Source organism: Daphnia carinata, chromosome 1 (genome assembly GCF_022539665.2).
Source record: "Daphnia carinata strain CSIRO-1 chromosome 1, CSIRO_AGI_Dcar_HiC_V3, whole genome shotgun sequence".
Classification (NCBI taxonomy): domain Eukaryota; kingdom Metazoa; phylum Arthropoda; class Branchiopoda; order Diplostraca; family Daphniidae; genus Daphnia; species Daphnia carinata.
In genome coordinates, this window is record NC_081331.1 from 6,813,873 (window position 1) to 6,834,586 (window position 20,714).

Genomic DNA, 20,714 nt, shown 5'->3' on the forward strand with positions numbered 1-20,714 from the left:
CTATATGTCTGCTCTCTCTCTCTCTCTCTCTACTTCGAGTCCGGAAGGCTCTCTGCACTCCGGGCGCGATCACTTGACGAAGATTGACACTTACGAGTCGCCATGTTCTTTTTGGCTGGAGTCGATGGTTATGTGGACCACTGACGTTTTCGCTCTACCAGTTTTTCTGCTTCACAAATTTTTTTCCACGGGAATTGTTCTCCACGAATTGATTTTTTTTTTTTTTTGTTTCTTTTTACGAATGCGATTGCTTTGAAATCGCGCTAACTAACGATTGTTTACATCCTTTTCTCTGTTGGAGCCTTCGGACAGGTCGAAATGCGGATTGATTCGCCCTCAACGTCTCCCCTCTTCGATCTAAAATTTGAGATAAGGAAGACGAAAAGCACGAACTGTTTGGTCTAACAACAAGTTTTTATTGCTGTTTTTATTTTAATTCTCATATATATATATATATATATAAAAGCGACGTTTTGGAAGAAAAAAAAAAACAACAACAAAACATCGATTCGTGTTGTGTTTCGTGAGCCGATGACGTTGATGTCGATGACGCGACTAGCGACGACGTCCGCCTCCTTGATCCATCATTACGGCAGCAATATCTTTCTTCGACTATCGTTAATCTCGCAAGATTTTTTTTTTTTTTTTTTTTTTTTTTGTTCCCCCCTTCTTTCGATTTTCTCCTCCTCTTCATCAATTTCTATTCATTATTCATCAAACGGGGCTATATGCCAAGAAAGGCGGAGAAGAAAACAAAAATAAAATAAGAAAAGCAACTTAAAGTAAATGAGTCTCTGCCAGTTTCATGTTGGTGTTTCGCTCCTCGTCAAGGATCCTCAAACGTATTGTATAAAGTTTAGCCTACCGTTGTTTTAAACTATTTTGAATTCAAGCGGTGGTTGGTGGCTTTATAGTCTAACGCAAAAAAGAAACAAAACAAAAAAAGGGGGGCGAGAGAAAAAGGGGGAGTCGCCCTCAATTGAAAAGATGGAAACTCTCACCTGAAAGCTCATCACCTGTAGCAGTTTTTTTTTTCTTGAAAACACGGGCGGAATAAAAGAGAAAAGAATAGAACAAGAAAGGGCAGCAAGCGCGCAAACACACACACAGACATGCGCGCAGACTCTATATAGAAAGAAAATCACAAGGGTGGCGAGAAACGAGAAGCCACAAGATACAAGGAGGAAGATGAACGAGGCTTGTCATTAGGTATGCACCGGCGGCGGCATCATCCTCCTCAACACCGGCGCACTGCCGGACTTGCGTAATAACAATAATAATGTTAATAACATATATAGCGCCCGGTTTGAACACAAGAGGAAACCACCGTATAAAGAAAGAGACAGGCACAAGGCAGAGAGAGAGAGAGAGAGAGAGAGAGAGAGAAGAGAAGGTTACACCCCAGCATCCGCGAGATCTCATTTGTTCCAGCGCTCAAATAGGCCAACCAGCAGCACTTGTTTCGATGCTGAATGTTTTACACGTAAGCCTTTTTTTTTTTTAATGTAGGGAAAGATGAGATGCGATGCACCGTTCAAAAGCATTCAGTCTCGCTAGATAATACAGCACTGAGCGCTTCCCTTAATTAAAAAGGCAAATTGACAATCAAGAGGTTGATGATATCAATCAGTTTTCTTTTTTAGTTGAACGTCTAGCAACTGGGAGGGATTCGATTTAAAGGCCACCGTAAACCGATGTAGGAAACAAAAAGATCTAAACACTGTGTGTAGTCAATTCTTTTTTCATTTTTTTTTTTTTTTTTTTTGTATTTCGTTTTATTTTTCACGTCGGCCAAGAAAACACAGACAAGACCACACGTGCTGTAATTATGCACGTACACCGCGGCGCGTCTATATGAACGCAGTACATAAATAAATATCCAGGCAAATTGCGCCGTCGGCTCATTCTGGGGCGCTAGACTGTAGACAATTCAAACTCGCACAGCGCCAGCCCAGAAGGCAATTATACACCGAGAAGTGATGATAACAAGTCGTTAAAAAGAAAATAAGAACAGAAATATATATACCGTATTATGAATAAAAATAGGAGCGAACGAACCAGAAAGAGAATAAGAAGAACGTGAAGGCACTTCACTCGAACAGTATATAGAGAACACTCTTTATATATATATATATATATATATATATTTCTTTTTCTCGCGGGTGGCCCTCTACTTTTTCCTTCCTCTCGCCCAACACCGACGTTTGTTGTTGCGGCGCGCCGACTGGCGGAAACATTAATTTCGATCATTTATCTGAAAAAAAAAAAAAAAAAAAGGGAAGAAAAAAAATATAAAAAATGGTGTTGGAAATGCACCGAAAAAAAAAAAATATCGAATGGTGGAAAGGGGGGATGAAAAAACAAAAGTAACACAAGCCGCTCATTTGTTATTTCATTGTTGAACATAGTTTATTTTATTTTTTTTTCGTGCTTATTTATCCTTTTTTTTTTGTTTTAAATTTGTCGATACATTTAGTGTGATATTCCATTTGAAAATCGGACGAAATTCTAATGAATCCGGCTAATTGGCAATATACTGTACATTGTAAGTTACTATATCGATTAGCTAATCGAAAAGTGAGAGGATAAAAAAATAAAACGAGAAAATACTGTTGCGATACAAGCACTGCATATATATAGACACGGACAACAAAAAAAAAATAGGGGTGATTTCCATTCAAAATATATAGGACGTGAGGTCGTGCATGGCCAGCCTTTTTGTATGTACAGTTTGACGTATCGTGGAACAAACGCGCGCTTTTATGTACAATCTTGAATAGATTCAAAACGATCATTTTTATTTTTTTTTTTTTGCTTCTCTTCATTTAGGAGATGACGATGGAACGGCCATGGCCACGCTACGTGGCGACGGAGTGCGGAGCTGACCCTTGGCACCGTTCAAAGGGTACGGAGAATAGCGATGGTGTTGCTGCTGCTGTTGGTGGCTGAATCCGTTCGGACTGGTGGAAGATGTCGACGATGGAGGCGGTGATCCAGCGCAAGATTCGGTTCCAGCGCCAGCCGAAACGGGGAATCCACCGGCTAGGCCGGATAGCAGACCGAGTTGATGATTGAGTCCGTAAAATTGAGACCAGAAGTGCGGCGGCGGGATCATCCCGTTGGCCGCTGCCGCGGCTCCGCGCGAGTACAACTGTGACATTGCGGCCGCCGTGGCCACTGCGGCTGATGGATTCATGAACTGTTGATACGACGATTCCAAAGGGTTCCTCATGCGCTGCTGTTGCTGTTGGACCGGATGCTGCTGCGGCTGGCCGTTCCAGAAAGCCGACGGCGGGAGACCGAGCGCGCTCCGGGCCTTCTCTGTGAGCATGGCGGCAGCAGTAGCCGCTGAGGCCGGATCCATTTCCGACGCATCGGGAAAGAGCCGTAAGGGATTGCTGCGCATGTACTGCTGGTGATGCTCGGCCATGATTCCTTCCATCGAATCCCGACTAGTTAAAAAACAAATCAGAAATGATTAGACATCTGGTAAAATGATTGAAAAAAAAAAAGGAAACGTTTGTTCAAATGAATTTACAATGCTATTAAGGCCTACACGAAGTAAACTGAGTAGATTCCGTGTTTCGAAAGATAACAGGCAAGCGTTTAATGTAAAGAAGAAATTCCCGTAAGGGCTCACTGCGTTCGACTAATAAAAGCGCAAAGCTTCTTCATTCAAAAGCTATAGCCGTTTAACCTTAATTACTGTTTTCTATGCAAATAATTATCATCTCCATTATTCGGAGAGGGGGATAAAAAATAAAAAAAAAAGACGCTCTTTTTCGTCGCTTATTACAAGCACTAATGTTCAAACAGCCGCTGAATAATTCAGCGACTAGCGTTCATATATATATATTTTTTTTCCCCGAAATAAAAATATTACTTCTCGTTTTTCCTCACTATAGACAACACAACTCGTGATGGTTTTGATTACCTGGCTCTCTTTTTTTAAAGACACACACATACAAAAAAAAAATAAAATAAAATAAGAAACAGGGGCGAGAATGAGAAAAAGAGAAAAGGGAGGTGAGATTGGTGGTGGTGAGAGAGAGGTGCCCGAGGCCTAATTGCTTGGCTCCGTGTTGGCGGCGGCGGCGGCAGCGGCGGCGACCGCGTCATCATCATCGCACGCACACAGCCCTATACGCCAGCTCACAGTCTCATTTGCCTTTTTTCTTTTCTTTTTCTTTTTTTTTTTTTTTTGTGAAAATAGCAAAATGAGTGAGAAAAAGGTGCCTGCTCATTGTTGTGTAATCGTTTTGTACAGGTAATATGCCTGCAGCAGGCACCACTTTAGTTGTTCCGTAATGGACTCTGATGTTCATTTCTCGGCAAGCGATGCGGCTTAAAAGCCACACAGCCGACCCCCTAGTTTTTACCTTCCCCAACTAACAGTCCTTTTAGGCCTACTAGTCAAGGAAGTACCTGTTCCTCTTTTGCCGCTTCAGAGCCTCTTCCCGTCGGTGTCATAAAATCACAAATTGAATGCCTGTGGCTATCCCTTTTTCTTTTTTTCTTTTAAATAATATGAGAAATCTCATCAAACCTATTTGCGTGCTCGATGCCTTACGCTTAACTTATTTGTAACGTGTCAACATTTTTTTTTTTGTGTGTGTCCGTTATTTATGAAACTCACCTTTCGAAATCGCTGAGCCGAGAAGAGTCGCGGAAGCCTTTGGCGAACGGGTTGCTGTCGATCTTCAGTTTTGTTATCTGTATCAATTCAGAATAAATAAAAAAAAAAAAAATAGAAGAAACAAAAAATTAGTATACTGGTTTTTTTTGTTTTTTTTTTTCTCTTGCTCTATTCGTTGCTTTAATGTTCTGTCACTTTAAGTCATTGCCACTCAACTATAGTTGAAAGGCAAAGAAACAAAAAACTTTAAAAAAATATAAACCGGTCTGGAAGGGTTCACACTTACCAGCTGGTTTTGGTAGGCCGTGACAGCGGTGAAGACCGTCTCCGGGAAAACGTAGGTGCGGAACTGTTCGCGTTCCAAATCGACGATGGGTCGGCTCGTATCGCCTTCCATACGGCGGACAATGTGAACTCGGGGCTGGTAACGGTGCATCGAGTTCAAGACGATCTGTTTTTGAAAAAAATAAATAAATAATAAATAATCATAATAAAATACATGCATGATAAGAGCCTTATATACAATGAACCCACGATAGATGGCTTACTAACAACTACAAACGATAGAATTTTTTTTTTTTTTGCGGTCGATTCAATTTGTGACGAGAAAATGGCCGAGATTTTAAAACGACATAAGAGAATGAAAGGAGACATATGGTCGATTTGATAAACGAGTCCGCTGTTGTGGTAAAAAAAAAGCCATACCGAAATAAAAAAAAAAAGAGTTGCCGGTATTACAAGGATGACCATTATGGTTAATTGAAAAAAAAAAAAAAACAGTGCGGCCGCTGTTGTTTCTCGGCGTTTACATTCGCCTGCTGTCTGCCTTTTTTTTTTCCTAAGGGAGTCGTCGCACAGGATTGAAAGCACGAGCCTTTCAACTAATCCCGTCGTATCGGTAGGCCTTCGCACGAGCCGGTCGTGTCTCCGTCTATCTGTTGGCGTGATCAGGACGCGTTAGATGAGTGCCTGCCTTGATTGGGGGGGGGGGGGGGGATTTAGCCGCCGACACGACAAAAGCTCATCAACAATCAAACATCTGGACCCCTTTAGAAAAAAAAAAAAGTTCTCGTCTACTTCTGAAAACAGCAATCGAACACACTCGCATTGTCTGCTCATTCGAGCTGCAGGCTCAGTTTCTAATTAATTAACAAAGATTTTGTTTTTGTTTTTTTCTTCTCCTGTGTGTGAAAAGAGCGCGCATTTACATATCGGCTTTGCTAATGGGTTGGCAACAAATTGCAACTCCGCCAGCGGAAATGTAATCCCATGTACTTTCTACGAAAACACACGGAAATCTTCGTTCCTGTTCTGTGTGGTCTTTGCACTAACGAGCGTCTGACCTCTTCGATTTTCCCAGTCAACTTAACGGACCTCCAAAGTTGAGAAGCGAACAAAAAATTAATGTCGTTCTGTTTCTCTTTTGGCAGCGAAACACTTGCAAAAGAAAAGGAGGGGGGGGGGGGGGGAGGATGCAAAGCGTAACGAACAGTAGTAAATGCGGATGGCACTCAGATGGATGTAACAAAAGTTATGGGGTGGTATATGGGTGGGCTGATGGGTTATTCATAGTGACGGGCAGAGGGATTTAGAAGAAAACTTGAAATGTGAAACCTTCAGCAGCTTCAGAAGACTCTTAGTTATAGATGGTTGGATACAAGACGGATGCAAACACATGGCATCCGTATAAAGTCAGCCAAAGTTGGTACATGAAGTGAACACCCAACTTGTCTTTGATTTCCAACTCTCACCGACGGCAGCTCTCCTTTCCAATTTGCCTAAAGTCTCTATACTGGGACCGTTCGATTTAAATTCAGCTCGCAAGTGTTGACCTCTTTTTTCTTTTTCGAGAAACTAATTTGATTAACCCCCTGCGTCTGTCACGTACGCCATCCAAAAAGAAAAGAAAAAAAAAAAAACAATCCAGCCGTTTGAAATCAAAGTTTGGACCGTTCCTTAACGCGGGTGTCCGTAACGTGAAAAGGGAAGAGTTTCTAACCGTACGGCTGGCGTACGTGTTGGGTGCGCTTGTAATTAGTGGCAGAAAAGGCTGGATGATTACAGTCTACAAGTGCCAATTGAAGTAGCGCCAAGGATGAATCGAAAACCTGCTCGAATTTGCTTACCTGTCCTTGTTTGTCCATTTCGTTATTGGTCAACTTGACTTTCTCGAAGGAGATGACTTGCTTGCGAAGCTGGTCGGGTGTGAACGGCGAGTCCGGGTGGGTGTAGAGACGTGCCGGAGCCGGCGGATCGGCTTTGCCGGCCACCAGCCACGATGATCGATGGTAGGCGTATCGGTAGCGCTTGCTGTCCACCGGCACAACGTCCAACATGACGAAATAGCGCACTCGATTGGCTCCGTTGTTGCTCACGTCACGGTGATCACCGAACAGCGAACCGGAGAAAGTAATGCGCACAGTTGGGAACATGCGTCTAAAAAACGTTTAACAAATTGCTTGTTAAAAATACAGTTTTTTTTTTTTTTTTTTTTAAATTTATTTGAGTCTTCGATGAACTGACCTGCCGGTTTTCGTGATGATCATTTCGGTGCCCAACTCGTGGAACTTGTCCCACAACTCTTTGGTTTCCAGTTGGCAGTCCACACCCATGAGCTCGTCGCAATTGCAGCGCGGCTTAATCAAATGATTTACCGGCTCCGAGCGACTTTTCTTCTTGCCATTTGAGCGAACGGGACCCGATTTGCTCTTGTTTCCGCTGCTGCTCTTGCTCTTGTTGTCTTCCTCATCTTCCTCCTCGTCGGCTTCCTGCTCGTCTTCGCAAGACAGAGCCGACGGTGACGAAGCCGAGACGTTCTCAGCATCAGAGAATTCTTCGACATCCACATCCTTCTCGATGTCCACGTCGGACTCTTCCGATTTGCATATCTGTGTCGTCTCTTGTTTAGGCAGCACGGTCTTTGTCAACACCGGATCTGCTGACACCACAAGTTTTTTTGTTTTCGTTAACTCGTTTTGCCCACCAACCAACACCAAAACACAAATGAAATGAAAACTTACCGAAATGGAAAATTGGTTTGCTGTTGGCCGATTCGGGTGATGACGGTTTCACGTAGAATTCGTGATGCGATGTCGGTTTGCTGTTGCTGCTGCTGCTGCCAATGATGGCCGCAATCGAGAAATCTGTGGCTTTGATGGCCCGAATTGCCGAAGCTGGCGGGGCGGCCGCAATGTGTTGGTGGAGGCTGATGCGGCAGGTCTCGTCTTCCATTGTTCCGGCAGGCAACATTTGTCTCACTTGAAAAACGGCTTTCAAAAAATGTTCGAAATATCGCAAGAAGTTCACACGTTGTTCGTCACTTTTTTTTCGTCTTTGATAGTAGTTCAATGAGTCTCAGGTAGTTTGATCAACTTGAAAACGGTGGTGAGCAAGGAGCACTGCCTTCTGCGCTCGAGTCGAGTAGGCGATCAACTGAAGCTGTTGGAGACTTGGGGCCCGCATTTTGGTGTTTAGCTGGCTGCTGCCTCGCCGTGTCAAAACACCCGACTCCTCCCCATTTGGCCTTCGAGGGGAGGAGTCGTTGCTCTCCTCAGTGACGACCGGGGCCAATCCGGCCTTCGTCGTGGGCGAGAAAATGGGAGGGAGCTCGTCTCTGGCACTCGCACGCATAGTGAAGCTATCTCTACCGCGTCGTCGCGCATTCCCTGCATTCCGCCGAATTGATTTTTCTTGTTTTTTCCCTTTTTTTTTAACTTGTACATTTTTGTTTTCCGCCCTCCCAAAAAACTTCCGGAACAGCTTGAAGTTAAAACAAAAAAAAACAAAACAAGGACTATACAATATGTTCCACGACATTTATTGTCAAGTACGTTACATACCGTCGGTATAGGTGCAATGTCTTAGGCCTGAATTATATGGTGTACTGTCGAGTATTGTCTTTGAAATGAAACGTTCTGTAACTATGTAATAAGGTATAAGTCTATTTCGTTTTCCGGTCTATAACATCATCCCTTTGATATGCGGTGTTTCACTAAACAAAAAAAAATACAAATTCGAAACCCGTGCAATGCGCTATCTGGTGTCGCTATGCGCGACATCAATCGATAGCGACACGCATATAGCGAAATATAAATAGTAGAACAATGTTGACTTGATTTTTGACGAGCAACTGAATGAAGAGTGACAAGTTGTTTGTGTACCCATCGACCTAAAAAAAAAAAAAAAAAATCCTTTCATATTTTGCTTCTCGTTTTTTTTGTTTCCACCACGAAGAAAAGAACCCAGGAGGTCGGCCAAATATTTCGCCAGGTCACAAAAAAAAATTAACCCTTTCCAATTCCGATCGTTGTCGAGAACTTTTCAAGTTTGGACTCTGTGGTGAAAAGCAACCGGAATCGAGAAACGCACCCACAAAAAAAAAACAAAAAAAAAAAGTGAAAAGAACATGCCAATGGAATGAAAATTTTCCCTTTGACTTGTGTATTGGCTCGTACAATGTCAATGTCACAGCAAAACGGTTTCCATGTATGTCACTATACACAAGACGTGGCTCTGATGATTGACGTGGACATGATTGGAAACAAGTCCGGAATTTCGCTACGCGACTTCCCATCGAGTTATATACATCAACGTCCCCAATATGATTTTCTTTTTTAAAGTTTTTTCTTATTGTGCACTAACCAGATGAAGAAACCGCAATGCGGCCGTGTGCAACTGTCTAAGGTTGCCCTGACAAGGCCGCGCGACTCCTGGCAATCGCCAAGCCATTCAACGGCTCTTGATTGTCTCTTTATGGTTGGAAAAGAGAAAAGAATAAAAGTCAGTTGGCCGTTCTCTGGCACGCCTCTTTATGCATATAAGACACAAATATTATTCGTAAATCGTCGAGATAATCGCCAGTTGAAAGATTTCCATCTCCTTCGGACGTGGCCAGTTCTTCAACATTTTCGGGATTACAAGTTTTACGACTTTGTAGGGCCGTCCGCTTTATTACGCAGTGTACGGTTAAAAACAAAACAAAAACCCATACGTGTATGGGTTGGTATTTTTCGTGTTTGGATAAATAACAAAACAAACGGAGGGGGGGGGGGATGTGTTTCTACTTCTAAAATAAGAGTCATGAATCAACAGGACTAACGGCTGACGGGCAACAATCAACGCACCGTGCAGCGTGACATCCGGTTTATATATTTATAACTCCCAACATCCAGTCTACAGATGTTAACAAAAATAGGAAAGGACAGAACACATACTGTACAACAAAAAAATATGGAGGGTTTGATTCATGGAACAACTATACGATATAACTGCACGCATAGCAGACCCCTAACAAAAATGATGGCCGCGAGGTTCATCAACATCGTCACTAGTCGGCAGCATTTTGGTTCGTCATCAGCTGCTCCTGCCGCCCGGATTGGATGACGTGTCAAAGGCGGACTGACAACCGAGAAGAAAAAAAAAGTCCGATCTTTTTCCAGTTTTTTTTGTTCTATTTCATTGTGCGCGTGTATCTACGTATGTAGTTGTCCTCTGTTCTTCTGTCTGTCTGTTTTTCTTTTCTTTCTAAGTTGATGCTCCGTCGAGCATCAAGGGGGCGCGGAAGACTTTGACATCGAAGCCTTTGCTCGCGCACTGCCTCCTTAAGAGATGCTGGAACACAGTCACCCACCAGAGTCAAGGAGGTTAGGGTGGGTGGGGTGACAAACAAGTCATTGATCCTCTTTTTAAGGACTCTCTCTATTTTATTTTTTTCTTATTCTCTTCAGCGATGTGCTACATATATGTGTGTGTGTTTCTTGTATAGCAATCCCCTCATATAAATACGGGTGTAGGCTGGCACTCCCCCGCCCTCCCGTGCGCTGTGTAAACCCCCCAGTGGGCCATTGTCCATAATCCGGTCGCGCTTGTTCTCTTATCTTCATATAGTGTGTAGCTGAAAGACAACACGGAATGAATAAAAAGAAAAAAAGCCTTCAAACAACAATATAACTGTAGATCCCTTTATTCTTGTTTCGATCTTCTCGTTTTATGCGCCGCCCTCTGAAAACTACTAAATGAGGAGGCCTACGTCCGAGTATAGAACAGGACATTGTGGTGTACGCCTATAGTTATTTTTATTTTTATGTTGTTCCAGCCCTTTTTTTTTTTTTTTTTTGGCGGAGGTAGACCATTGAATTTCGCACACAACAGAGATCCTTTAATCGCATTACAAGTCCTGTGTAATCCATTGGACGTTCCATGTATGCGAAAACAGTTGTTGTTGTGTGCGGCGGGTTAGCGAGACCATTTGCCCTCGCTGTGTTATCTCGGATCTTTTGTAACGAACGTGGACATTAGATTCAGGAAGTCTGTATGTTATTGCGGGAAGGGGGAGGGATTTAATGTATTCGGATGGGCTAATGCCCCGTGATGGAGAGGAAAGCCGGTCTTCTTCTTTGCCCTTTATAACTGGTGACGAATAGCGACTTCCAGATGGTGGGTGGTGCTCTACTTTGATGTCGACCTCGACATGCAACACTAATACAGTCCAACACTTCCGCCTGTTCACTGGGATTTTTTTTTTCTTTCGTTTTGCCTCATTTTTTTTTTCCCGTTGGCTAATTGGGAAACACGACGCGACAGGTTCTTCGCCTTCCCAACGTCACAGTTTGGAAAAAAAGAGAAAATAAAAAAGAAAGATTTAAATAACTTTTTTTTTTTTTTTTACAAGTTGATGAATGAACGAGTGTGGTGAAAATAAACGACACGTTAGTTTTTTTTTTTTTTTTAAAGAATCCCATCTTTTGAAAAATATTTGCATGATTCTTCCCGGAATCGAATTTTTTTTCATACACATAAAAAATGAATGTTGATTTCGTGTAACGATCCAAGAGGTGACGTAAGCTCGTAGTAAGGTGCGACACCTATTTCGCCAACGAAATATCAAAACAAATAAGCGAAAATATCAAAATAAAAGGTGACGTCATTCCCCATCGTATGGCATTGGCAGCTCTTTTGCGGCTTGTTTTTTTTTGTTTTTTTTTCATTCCGTTCGGTATTCACAACAAATCGCCTTCGCATCCCGTCTCTATCTCGATGATTGAAAACAAAAAGAAACCGTTTTGAGAGGCAAAACAAAAATAGAAAAACAAAACAAAACAAAAATACGAGAGAAAGTTATTATAAACGGCTGTGTAAAGAAGAAGAATGAAATGTACAAATCGTGAGAGACGGGCAAGGTGGCTGCCGAGGCAGCAATAGAAGTCAGAATCTAAAAAAAAAAAAAAAAAAAAAAAAAGGGAAAGACAGAAAGAGATAGGAGGCGAGTTGACATTCCTGACGCTGCAAGTGGCCCTTGCTTGAGCTATATGCCGTCTCAAACAGGGCATATATCCTATGTTGTACGGTCAACGAGAACTGGCACTGCGGGGAGCTCCTTCTCTGTTTCTATCTCAAACAGCCACCACAAAACAAAACACCAAAAAAAAAAAAAAAAAAAAAAAAAAAAAAAATCAAAAGAGGAAGAAAGAAACAGAGACATACCATCACTCTATTGCAATATGAACTCCCCCCTCCTCTGTTCGTATAGACTTGAAAAAATTATAACGAACACCAAAATGTAGCAATTTTCTATTTCCTCCTGAAAGCAGCTCCTCCTCCGGATGCCCTCCCACATAGCTTCAACTCTACGCTCTTAAGTCGTAGGGTTATAACGAATTCATTACGCATGGACAGCCATCCCGACCCGTCAACAGTTTGAGTTAATTCTTTGTTTTGCATTTTGCAATTTGAAACTGATTGTTTTTGTTTCTATGAAACAGAGGCATCATTTTCTACAAGTAGATAATGACCGAAGGCTTTCGTTCCGATAGGTACAAATGAGAAACAAATATTTCTCTGATTTCGTGTTGTGGTTCTAACACGGACGCGGACAGCGTTTCAGCCAATGAGGGGGCGAGCAAGAGACACTTGCCTCCAAAGAACATTGATGGAAAAAAGATGGATTCCTCCAGATAAAAACCTTTACTAGAAAAAGAAAAAAAAAAAAAAAAAAAAAAAAAAAAAAATAAGAAGAGGCCTCGATGTCCTGTTGAGCATTTTTTCTTACATGTTTCTTTCATTTTGTTCCTTCATCTGCGCGCCTCTCTCTCGCTTTTTCCTATATATATAATACAGTTTTGTCTTGTTGGATCTCTTCTTTCTTCAACTATTTCTTCTTCGTTCCACAATCTGTTCCCACGTGCAGCTCCAGCATCCTGGATCTTTTCAAGAGTTTTTGCCGCCGCCCTTCCATCGCTTCTTCTTCTTCTTCTTCTTCTTCTTCTTCTTTTCCCTTCAGAAAGAGAGAAACCGCCGAAGCCGGCACGCCACAACACCACAAGGACCCACGACATGTTACGGCGACATCTGATTAGCAATGCCGAGTGATGACAGTCCCTCGGCGCATACTACATCATCATACCTTACAGGCTCGCACGAACAGACGGTTTTTTTTTTCTTCTTCTTCTCTTTTTCTTTTGGGACATTTTTTTTTTTTCGAGTAGGGACGGATTTCTTTTTTTTTTTTTTTCTTATAAAAACCTTGTCCCTGATGGGCAGCAAGTTCCTCTACGCAGTGGAGACACGCATCGTGTATAGGTGCGTTGGTATTATCATCGCAGTCGAAGCCACACGTCACGCGACCCTCTGAGATTTCTGTTTATTATTCTACGATTCACACACAAGAAGTCTTCAACCGCACCCCCATCTGTTGACTTTCCCTCCGCTTCCCCCCTTTTTTTTTTATCGTTGATTGTGTCGCCTACACCTTGGCACGAGAAAGAAAAGTTTAGAAAAAGAAAAAAAGGGGAAAGATAATATACCGGGCCGAATGGTTGTATATTTTAGATTTATGAGCTATACATAATAACAATTTTATTGGGCTTGTTAAGTTTGTTTGGATTTCCTTTTGATTGGAACATTCGATCTGAAAGCGGATTCAACACTCTGCCGGCTGTGCATTCAGCAAAAGGCGGATGTTGTGTTGCTTTCTGTTTAGTTCTATTGATCAGACCGTGTGTGTATCGCATTGGATTGTCTTGCTGCACGGATGCATCGCAACATCCTGATAGAAGTGAAAAAAAAAAAAAAAAAAAATTAAATTGCCTGAATTATTCATGGAGAAGTTGAGGTCAGAGACTGTTGACAGGATGACGTCAGCCAACGATATGAGGCATTTTCGTTTCATTTTGTTTCAGTTTTTAACGCTTTACCTATTTTTTTTTGTTGTTAGATTCTAATCCGGCAACTTGTATATACGCAGACTTTTGTGGGCATGGCGTTAAACAAAAAAAAAAAAAAAAGAAAAAAGAAAAAAAATTTGATGTACGACACATTTTGTTTTTGTTATATCTAAAATAGGAAAGAAACAAGAGAGGCCATCCAGCAAACCCGCTCACATATACGGGACAACATATACAAGATCGACAAGCTTTTATGAGCTCTGACATGAGGTTTTTCTTCTTATTTCTTTCCTTTTCTTTTGGTGTCCACCTGAAAGAGATGGGCAGAGAGAAGTTTTCTTTCGGAGGGACTTGTGGTGAGGAGATTTCAAGGTGGCAACCATGTGTCGATATAACGGGCTGATAACATACACACAGAGAAAGAAAAAGAACCTGCTCCGCACTGCAACAACAACAACATCCAGAGAAGTTAAGAAAAAAAAAGAAAGAGAAAAGGAATAAAAATAAAAAATAACACCTACAACCAAAAAAAAAAGGAAAAAAAAAAAAAATCCTTGAATAATGGCGTACAAAGTGCATCCCCACAACCACAAACGGACCCACACACTTGTCCAGCCTTTGCGCTGGCCTCAACCAAGCAACTAACATTCCTCCAAACTGTTTCTTTTTTCTTTCTTTTTCTCTCTCTCTTTCTCTTTTTTTTTTTGTTTCTTTTTTTATCTTATCAGGCCTTTTCGGATGTAGATAAATATGAAAAAATATAGAGACACCTATCCGAGGCCTAGATAGGTTTACACTTGTACGGGTTGCGAGAAAAGGTGGAAAACGAAATCCTGAAATCCTATAGGCGACATTTAAAAGCGGGGAAAGAAGAAGATGGGGGGAAAGACTTTGACGTTGTCATGGCAACCGCGTCTAAAGGTTTTCGGTCTGGGCTGTTGTTGCGTCGATCAGATAAAAAAAAAGCAAAGGGAAAAACTGCTGCGCTGTCAGGTGATCAAGATGCATCGATTGGAGGCAGCAACGAAGCAAACGAATGGGGAAGACATTCCTCGGAGCGGAGCGCTCGCTAATTGACATCCATCGAAGAGTCGAGAGAACAGAAAAGAAAGGCAGGAAGAGAGAAAAAAAAAAACGGCGCGCGGATATATTTTATGTAGTCAACTCTTATCTTATATAAATATATAAAGGTTTCGGGTTGTTAAGGACTTGTGGTCGTCGGGGTGTGAACTTGACAACCTTGTCAGATCGAACCTTATTTTTCTAGCCGTTCTATTCCGAAACACACAAGGACTGACTAACAGACCATATACATTTTCAACGAGATAGAAGAGAAAGAAAAACAAAAACGAATAATAAAAACAAAAACAATAACGAAAAGGTCCAGTAGAAAGGCGTCAACTTGTCTCCCCTTCTCTATAGTCTTTAATGACGGTGACGCCCGTTATTTTCCAGGGCCTTTTTCTACCTCTCTTTTCTTGATCTCTGTCACCGATAATCACGTCCCTCCGAGTTCAATTTATTGTCATTTACAAAAAGGAAATAGCTTTATTAAGAAGCGAATTTGATACGATCCTCCTTTTTTTTCCCCCTTTGTTTTTGTTTGTATTATTCATCTGATAAAAGTGCACAGCCAGAACAACAACCCGTTTGTCGCAAAACGATCGTAATGGGCGCTGCATTCGGCGAAATGGAAGACGTTGCGTTTTACACGTACGAATAAATACCGCGTGTCGTGAATTATAAAGACCATTGGTGTTCAGGTCACTGGAGGCGATTGAACACCGAACAACACGGAACCCAACGCCCTAAATGGTAGGCGATGTTGGTTGCGCGGTTTTTCTCAATAAAAAGAGCCGGTCGCCCCCCAAAACATATCACATAACGCGTTCAACTCAATCAAACTTATCTCGGCTTTTTTATTTTTTTGGAGGGGGCTCCTTGGAAAATATGGAAAAAATCCGAAGACTTCTTTATTTTCCTTTTTCCTCATATTCTTTCATTTTTTTAAACCTCCCTGACGGGTGTGCGTGTGTCGACTGAATTTGTTACGTTACCGGGAATCTCCGTCGGTGCCGGATCATATTTCCAAAAAGAATAGACGAAGAAGAACGAAAAAAAAAATACAAAAAAACAACAAAAGGAAGCGGCAAATGAAACCGATTCGAAACCGCCGATTTATCAGCAGCCGTTGGCCAGGTCGCCATCGCCCCTCCGCACACGAAAATATAAATTCGAAACCCGCTCCATATAGGCACGCAGGTCGCCGATAGCGCATTACGTATTCAGTCGATGCATGCGCAGTAATCAACACGTCGTCCTCGGACGGAACGAAAGAAAAAGCGCACGCTCAAAAAAAAAAAAAAAAAAGAAAAATTGAGGTCATATTACAAAAGGCTTTCGAAATTTATAGTTTACATCTACGCGCGGTGCTAAAATTTCTCCTTGCGACTCTTTTTTTTTTTTTTTTTTTTTTTAAGAGTCAGCCGTATTTATTTATTTACGTTTCTTTAATGCATATGCTCACCGTATAGTAAAAACATATAGGTATATAATACCCGCCAAGCCGGTGCGTGTATTTGTTTTGCGCTGCATGTACGACATCTCTTTATAACAAGGTCTATTCTTTTTCTCGTGGCTTAAACAAAATAAAAAGTGCTTGATTAGCCGTACGAGAATTGGAAGATGAACCATGAGACGTAGGATATGAGCGTCGTCACGCTGCCATAATAGCCCGATGTCTATAGTTGTAGACAAGAGACTGTTGGAGTTGGCAAGAGAGAGTGCCGGTTGAGAACGGAACACACACACAAAAAGAAGACGTTGTTGATTCAACGTTTTGAAATCCCCGCCTCGAACGATGGCGAAGCGAGTGTATTATTATTTTAGCTCGACCACCAAGGAAGATATACGCTTACCATAAATAATGTTATAGTCAGCTCTCTTCTATACATTTTGTTCTCCCTTCATTTCTTTTTTTTTTTGTTGTTGTACTTTATTCTATTGCCGTGTTCCGAGCGGCATTGTTCATATTGGTGTTGATTAACATTCTTCTCGGGGCGTCACATGTGATTCCCCTCAGTGGTTAATAACAGCAGCAGCTATTTAGCGGCAAACAGGTTCCAACCTGCGCATTTATGGCCTTTCACTTGCTGTTTGTTTTTCAAGAAGCTTTTTTTTTTTTTTAAATAACATAATAGGTCTATTATATCGCTATTGCAACCCCTATTACCGTTCCCATCTTTACGTCTCGTTGAGGCCGCATTTTAAGTCTCTACTAATTTTAGAAGTGGATTTTTTTTTCTTGTTTTCCGCATATAATCCCTCCCTCCGCTTTGATGATGAGGAAAATGCTGACTCTGCAAAGCCGGCAGTTGATTTCGAATGACGACCGTCGACGTATGTGGAATGCGCGAAGCGAAATGCAGCCGCACAGTTTCCATTAGAAAAGAAAGGAGAAAGAAAAACGTACATGAAAACATTTCTAATTGGCATCCTTTCACTAGTGCCATCCAGAGGTATTGTGTACGAAAGCGTAGGTACACACAGCTCAACATAGGAAAACACAGGTACATATGGAGGCGTCCTTCTAATATCGACAACTGCAAGCCGTACGGGCGTATAAAATACGTAGACGGAACTATAGTATTGGCCTAATTGACCGTGACGGTGTGTTGTCAGCCGGATTTGCACGCCACCTTGCCCACCGACAGCGGCTCTATTCAAACAGTCGATTCCTCGCCTCGTCTATACTCGCAACTTCTCTTTCAATGTTTTCCTTTTTTTTTTTTTTGGCTTTTAAAGGATCCGACTTCTATCTGGTATACCGCCTCTGCTGGCGACCGTGTGTGTGTGTCTAATTTCTTTTTGATTCCCGCAAGCCGAGGGGAAAAAATAGACGACCAGTCACAACATCGATCCCACGACAATTATCAACGCTTCCACATCCAAATATTCCTTTTTTCAGAGTTTTCCGAAGAGGCAGGGGGGGGGGGGGGTTGCCTTAATGGCGCTACTTACGCGAACTGCTAGGCCTTAAATTGTTGAGTCCCAACACTTTCAGTTCCGTCCTTTCTTTTTCTTTTTTTTTTTGAAAGAAAATAAATGTCTATTGACTACCGATCCATTCGTTTCCTTCCCTTCGTGGTCCGTTTTTCTATACTTTATGCTTGCATTGTTGTATTTTATTTTTATTTTTTTACACTTCTTCCTTTCCTCGATGGTCTCCGCTCGGTTGAAGCCTAAAAACTTGTGTACAATCGATTCACACGGCGTCGCCGACTTCATTCATCTTGCGCCACCTGTCCTGATGCTGTCATGGAAAACCCAGTGCTGGGGATCACCACTCGAGCTGTGGAACAAGAGGGGCAAAAATCGCAACCATCCACTTGTCGCGGCCCGAGACACTTACCATTTGTCACACGCTGCTAGAACCCTCTAGTGGGCTCCGTGAATCTCCTCTATCTTGACTAGTTGCCTCGCACCGAAGCGGCAAACAAGAAAACAGGCTATGTGTGTGTAAAAAAAATAAATAAATAAATAAAAAAGGGAGAACAAAAAAAAAAAAAAAAGAAAAAAGAAAAAAGAACGACGAACGACGAACGAGGGATGTGCATTCTTCTTGTGCCTCTTTCACTACTTTGACAAAGTGAAGATACCTCGGTGGGGAGTCTCCACTCCCATCATAGAGAAAAGAGCAACAGAACCATCGAATCAAAAATACTCTGTCTTTCTTCTTCTTTTGCCCTTTTTTTTTTTTCCTACTTCTTCATCTTTCGTATCCTTAACGGGCGCCGGCGCATCAAACCAGCCAGCGAAAAGATGAAGAAACTGTGGGCTAAAGTGTCAACGACGCAGCACACGCAAACTCGTATGGCGCTTATGTTCCATCGCTTTTAAAATCAGGAGAAGTGCTCTTCGTCGTAATTTAGCATTCAAATACCAACACCATGTTTTCTTTTTTTCTCTTTTTGCCGTCACAGCTTAATAATTATACATTTATATCAGCTTGATGTATGTCTTCACAAAGACGAAAGAAAAAACGCTCGGCCTTTATTATTAAGCCATTGTTGATTAACAATTTGGACGTAATGGCCAATTCTGAAATGCTGGTGCAATGATGCGTTCCCGTAATTGCAGTTCGACCGTGTTATGGTGTAATTGTGTTGGTTTAAAAAAAAAAGAAAAACGATGGGAAGAAATAATGAATGGGCAAACTGTAGACATCAGTTTGTATTATACACACACAACAGTTGATGCGTCGAGAAAAACACCGAAGAAGCCGGGGCCCGTTTAAGCCGTTAAACAAAAATGTGCTCCCATAAGCAAAGACCCCCATTTACGGGGGCTCACCGTTTTCTAAATGGGTTTTCATACAGGTTATAAGTACACACACACGGACGGTTGGAATGAAAAAGAGCACGAAGACAAGCAGCCATAGCGCTTACATGGCACACAAACATGCACTGATGGATCAGTTTCGGTGCGTATCAACTATCAAGTGAAGAAAACACGGTCGTTTCGGACATAGATGGCCAATGTTGTGAAAACATGCAAGTCTTCTTCTACGTCCACCTCTTTTCTTTTTCTTTTTTTTTTTTTTTTTCGCCTGTCAATTGCGAATGCTAAGGGCAATGTTGGTACGTATCGCTGTATGGTTCTATGGTGTCCCCCTATCTCTTCCATCGGAATAGAATGGCAAGAAGGGGACATTATGGGAGGTCTGCAAAGATATGCCAACTATACAGTATCCCTTTTTTTTTTATTTATATATATGTGTATGAATATATTGTCTGTTTTTGCTATCCGTGTGAAATGCTTTGGAGAAAGAAGAGTTTCACCTTATAATAAGAGAAGGCTTTTCGCTCCTGTGAGGTCTTGTAATAATATGTGCTTTGGAATTTAAACAGACAAACGAGGGGGGTAAGGAAAGAAGAAGGAGGGATAGAAGATGAGAAGCTCCGGAACAATTAGCTATGGATAACACCTCTTTTATCCTGGATCAACGCGTCCCCATTTGAAAAAAAAAAGAAGAAATCCCTTCTTTGGAGCCACTAGCGCACAGGTGTTGTGTGTGAGTGCGTATTCGCATTGTTGTTGATCTCTGACAATCTACCGAGTCAACAACATCTTCCGTTGTGTTTATCGTCTTGTCAGGGTCAGCCATTAAAAGAAATACGCTTAACTTTTCGCAGTAGAATTAACTTTTAAAATTGGTTTAATGCGGGGACATAAACACAACGATGGCTGAGTCCTGTATCTGGCACGTTGCTTCAAGGAGATTTCTATTGACCATTGTAATTCTTCTATTTTTTTTTCTCACTTTCATCGAGATCGTGCCAGATGCAAAGTGTGTGGTCCCTTGTCGTGCACGAAAAAGAACAAAAAAAAAAAAGGTGTGTGATCGGATTGCCGATTGAACCGTGTTAACATATGCATACACACACACACACACATACAAACACGCTCATGGTTTATACAGGCTGGTCCTATTTTTATTTTTATTTTATTTTTTACCTTCGTTCGTTTCAGGTGGGAAAACAAGAAAAACATTGAAATGTCGTCGGGCTGCGAGTGTTTATCCATCATTGATAACCGCTCGCGCTAGATATGAAGGTATTTGTCCGCGTCTTTTGTATCGAAGACGTAAATCTCTGGTGAACCATCGAGTGATATTTTTCTTCCAGTTTTCTCACTTGTGGAATTTCTGCGTGTTTTCTATTCACGTAAAAAAAAAAAAAAAAGAACGCACGTGTGAAGCCGTCGGGTTCCACTTCTGTTCGGAGTTGCTCGCTCTTATACCTCGAAGACTGATTCCAAATGCTTTCATAACTTGTTCTAATTATCTGTTGAATTTAATAGATTTAATCCTACTACAAACAAAGAGAGACAATGTACGAGTTGTAAATTTAAACAAA

The 20,714-nt window shown here is 41.7% G+C and overlaps 1 protein-coding gene across 1 annotated transcript; it reads right to left on the reverse strand.

Annotated features, from left to right (window-relative positions):
* Positions 1–2,436: 2,436 nt before the first annotated feature.
* Positions 2,437–8,068, reverse strand: LOC130691107 (T-box protein H15-like). Its single transcript, XM_057514013.2, has 6 exons — positions 7,657–8,068; positions 7,160–7,571; positions 6,763–7,072; positions 4,923–5,087; positions 4,637–4,713; positions 2,437–3,452 (listed from the first exon to the last, which is right to left on the reverse strand). The coding sequence occupies exons 1-6, from the start codon at positions 7,883–7,885 to the stop codon at positions 2,822–2,824; spliced, it is 1,824 nt and encodes a 607-aa protein (XP_057369996.1). The 5' UTR covers positions 7,886–8,068; the 3' UTR covers positions 2,437–2,821.
* Between the last annotated feature and the right edge of the window lie 12,646 nt (positions 8,069–20,714).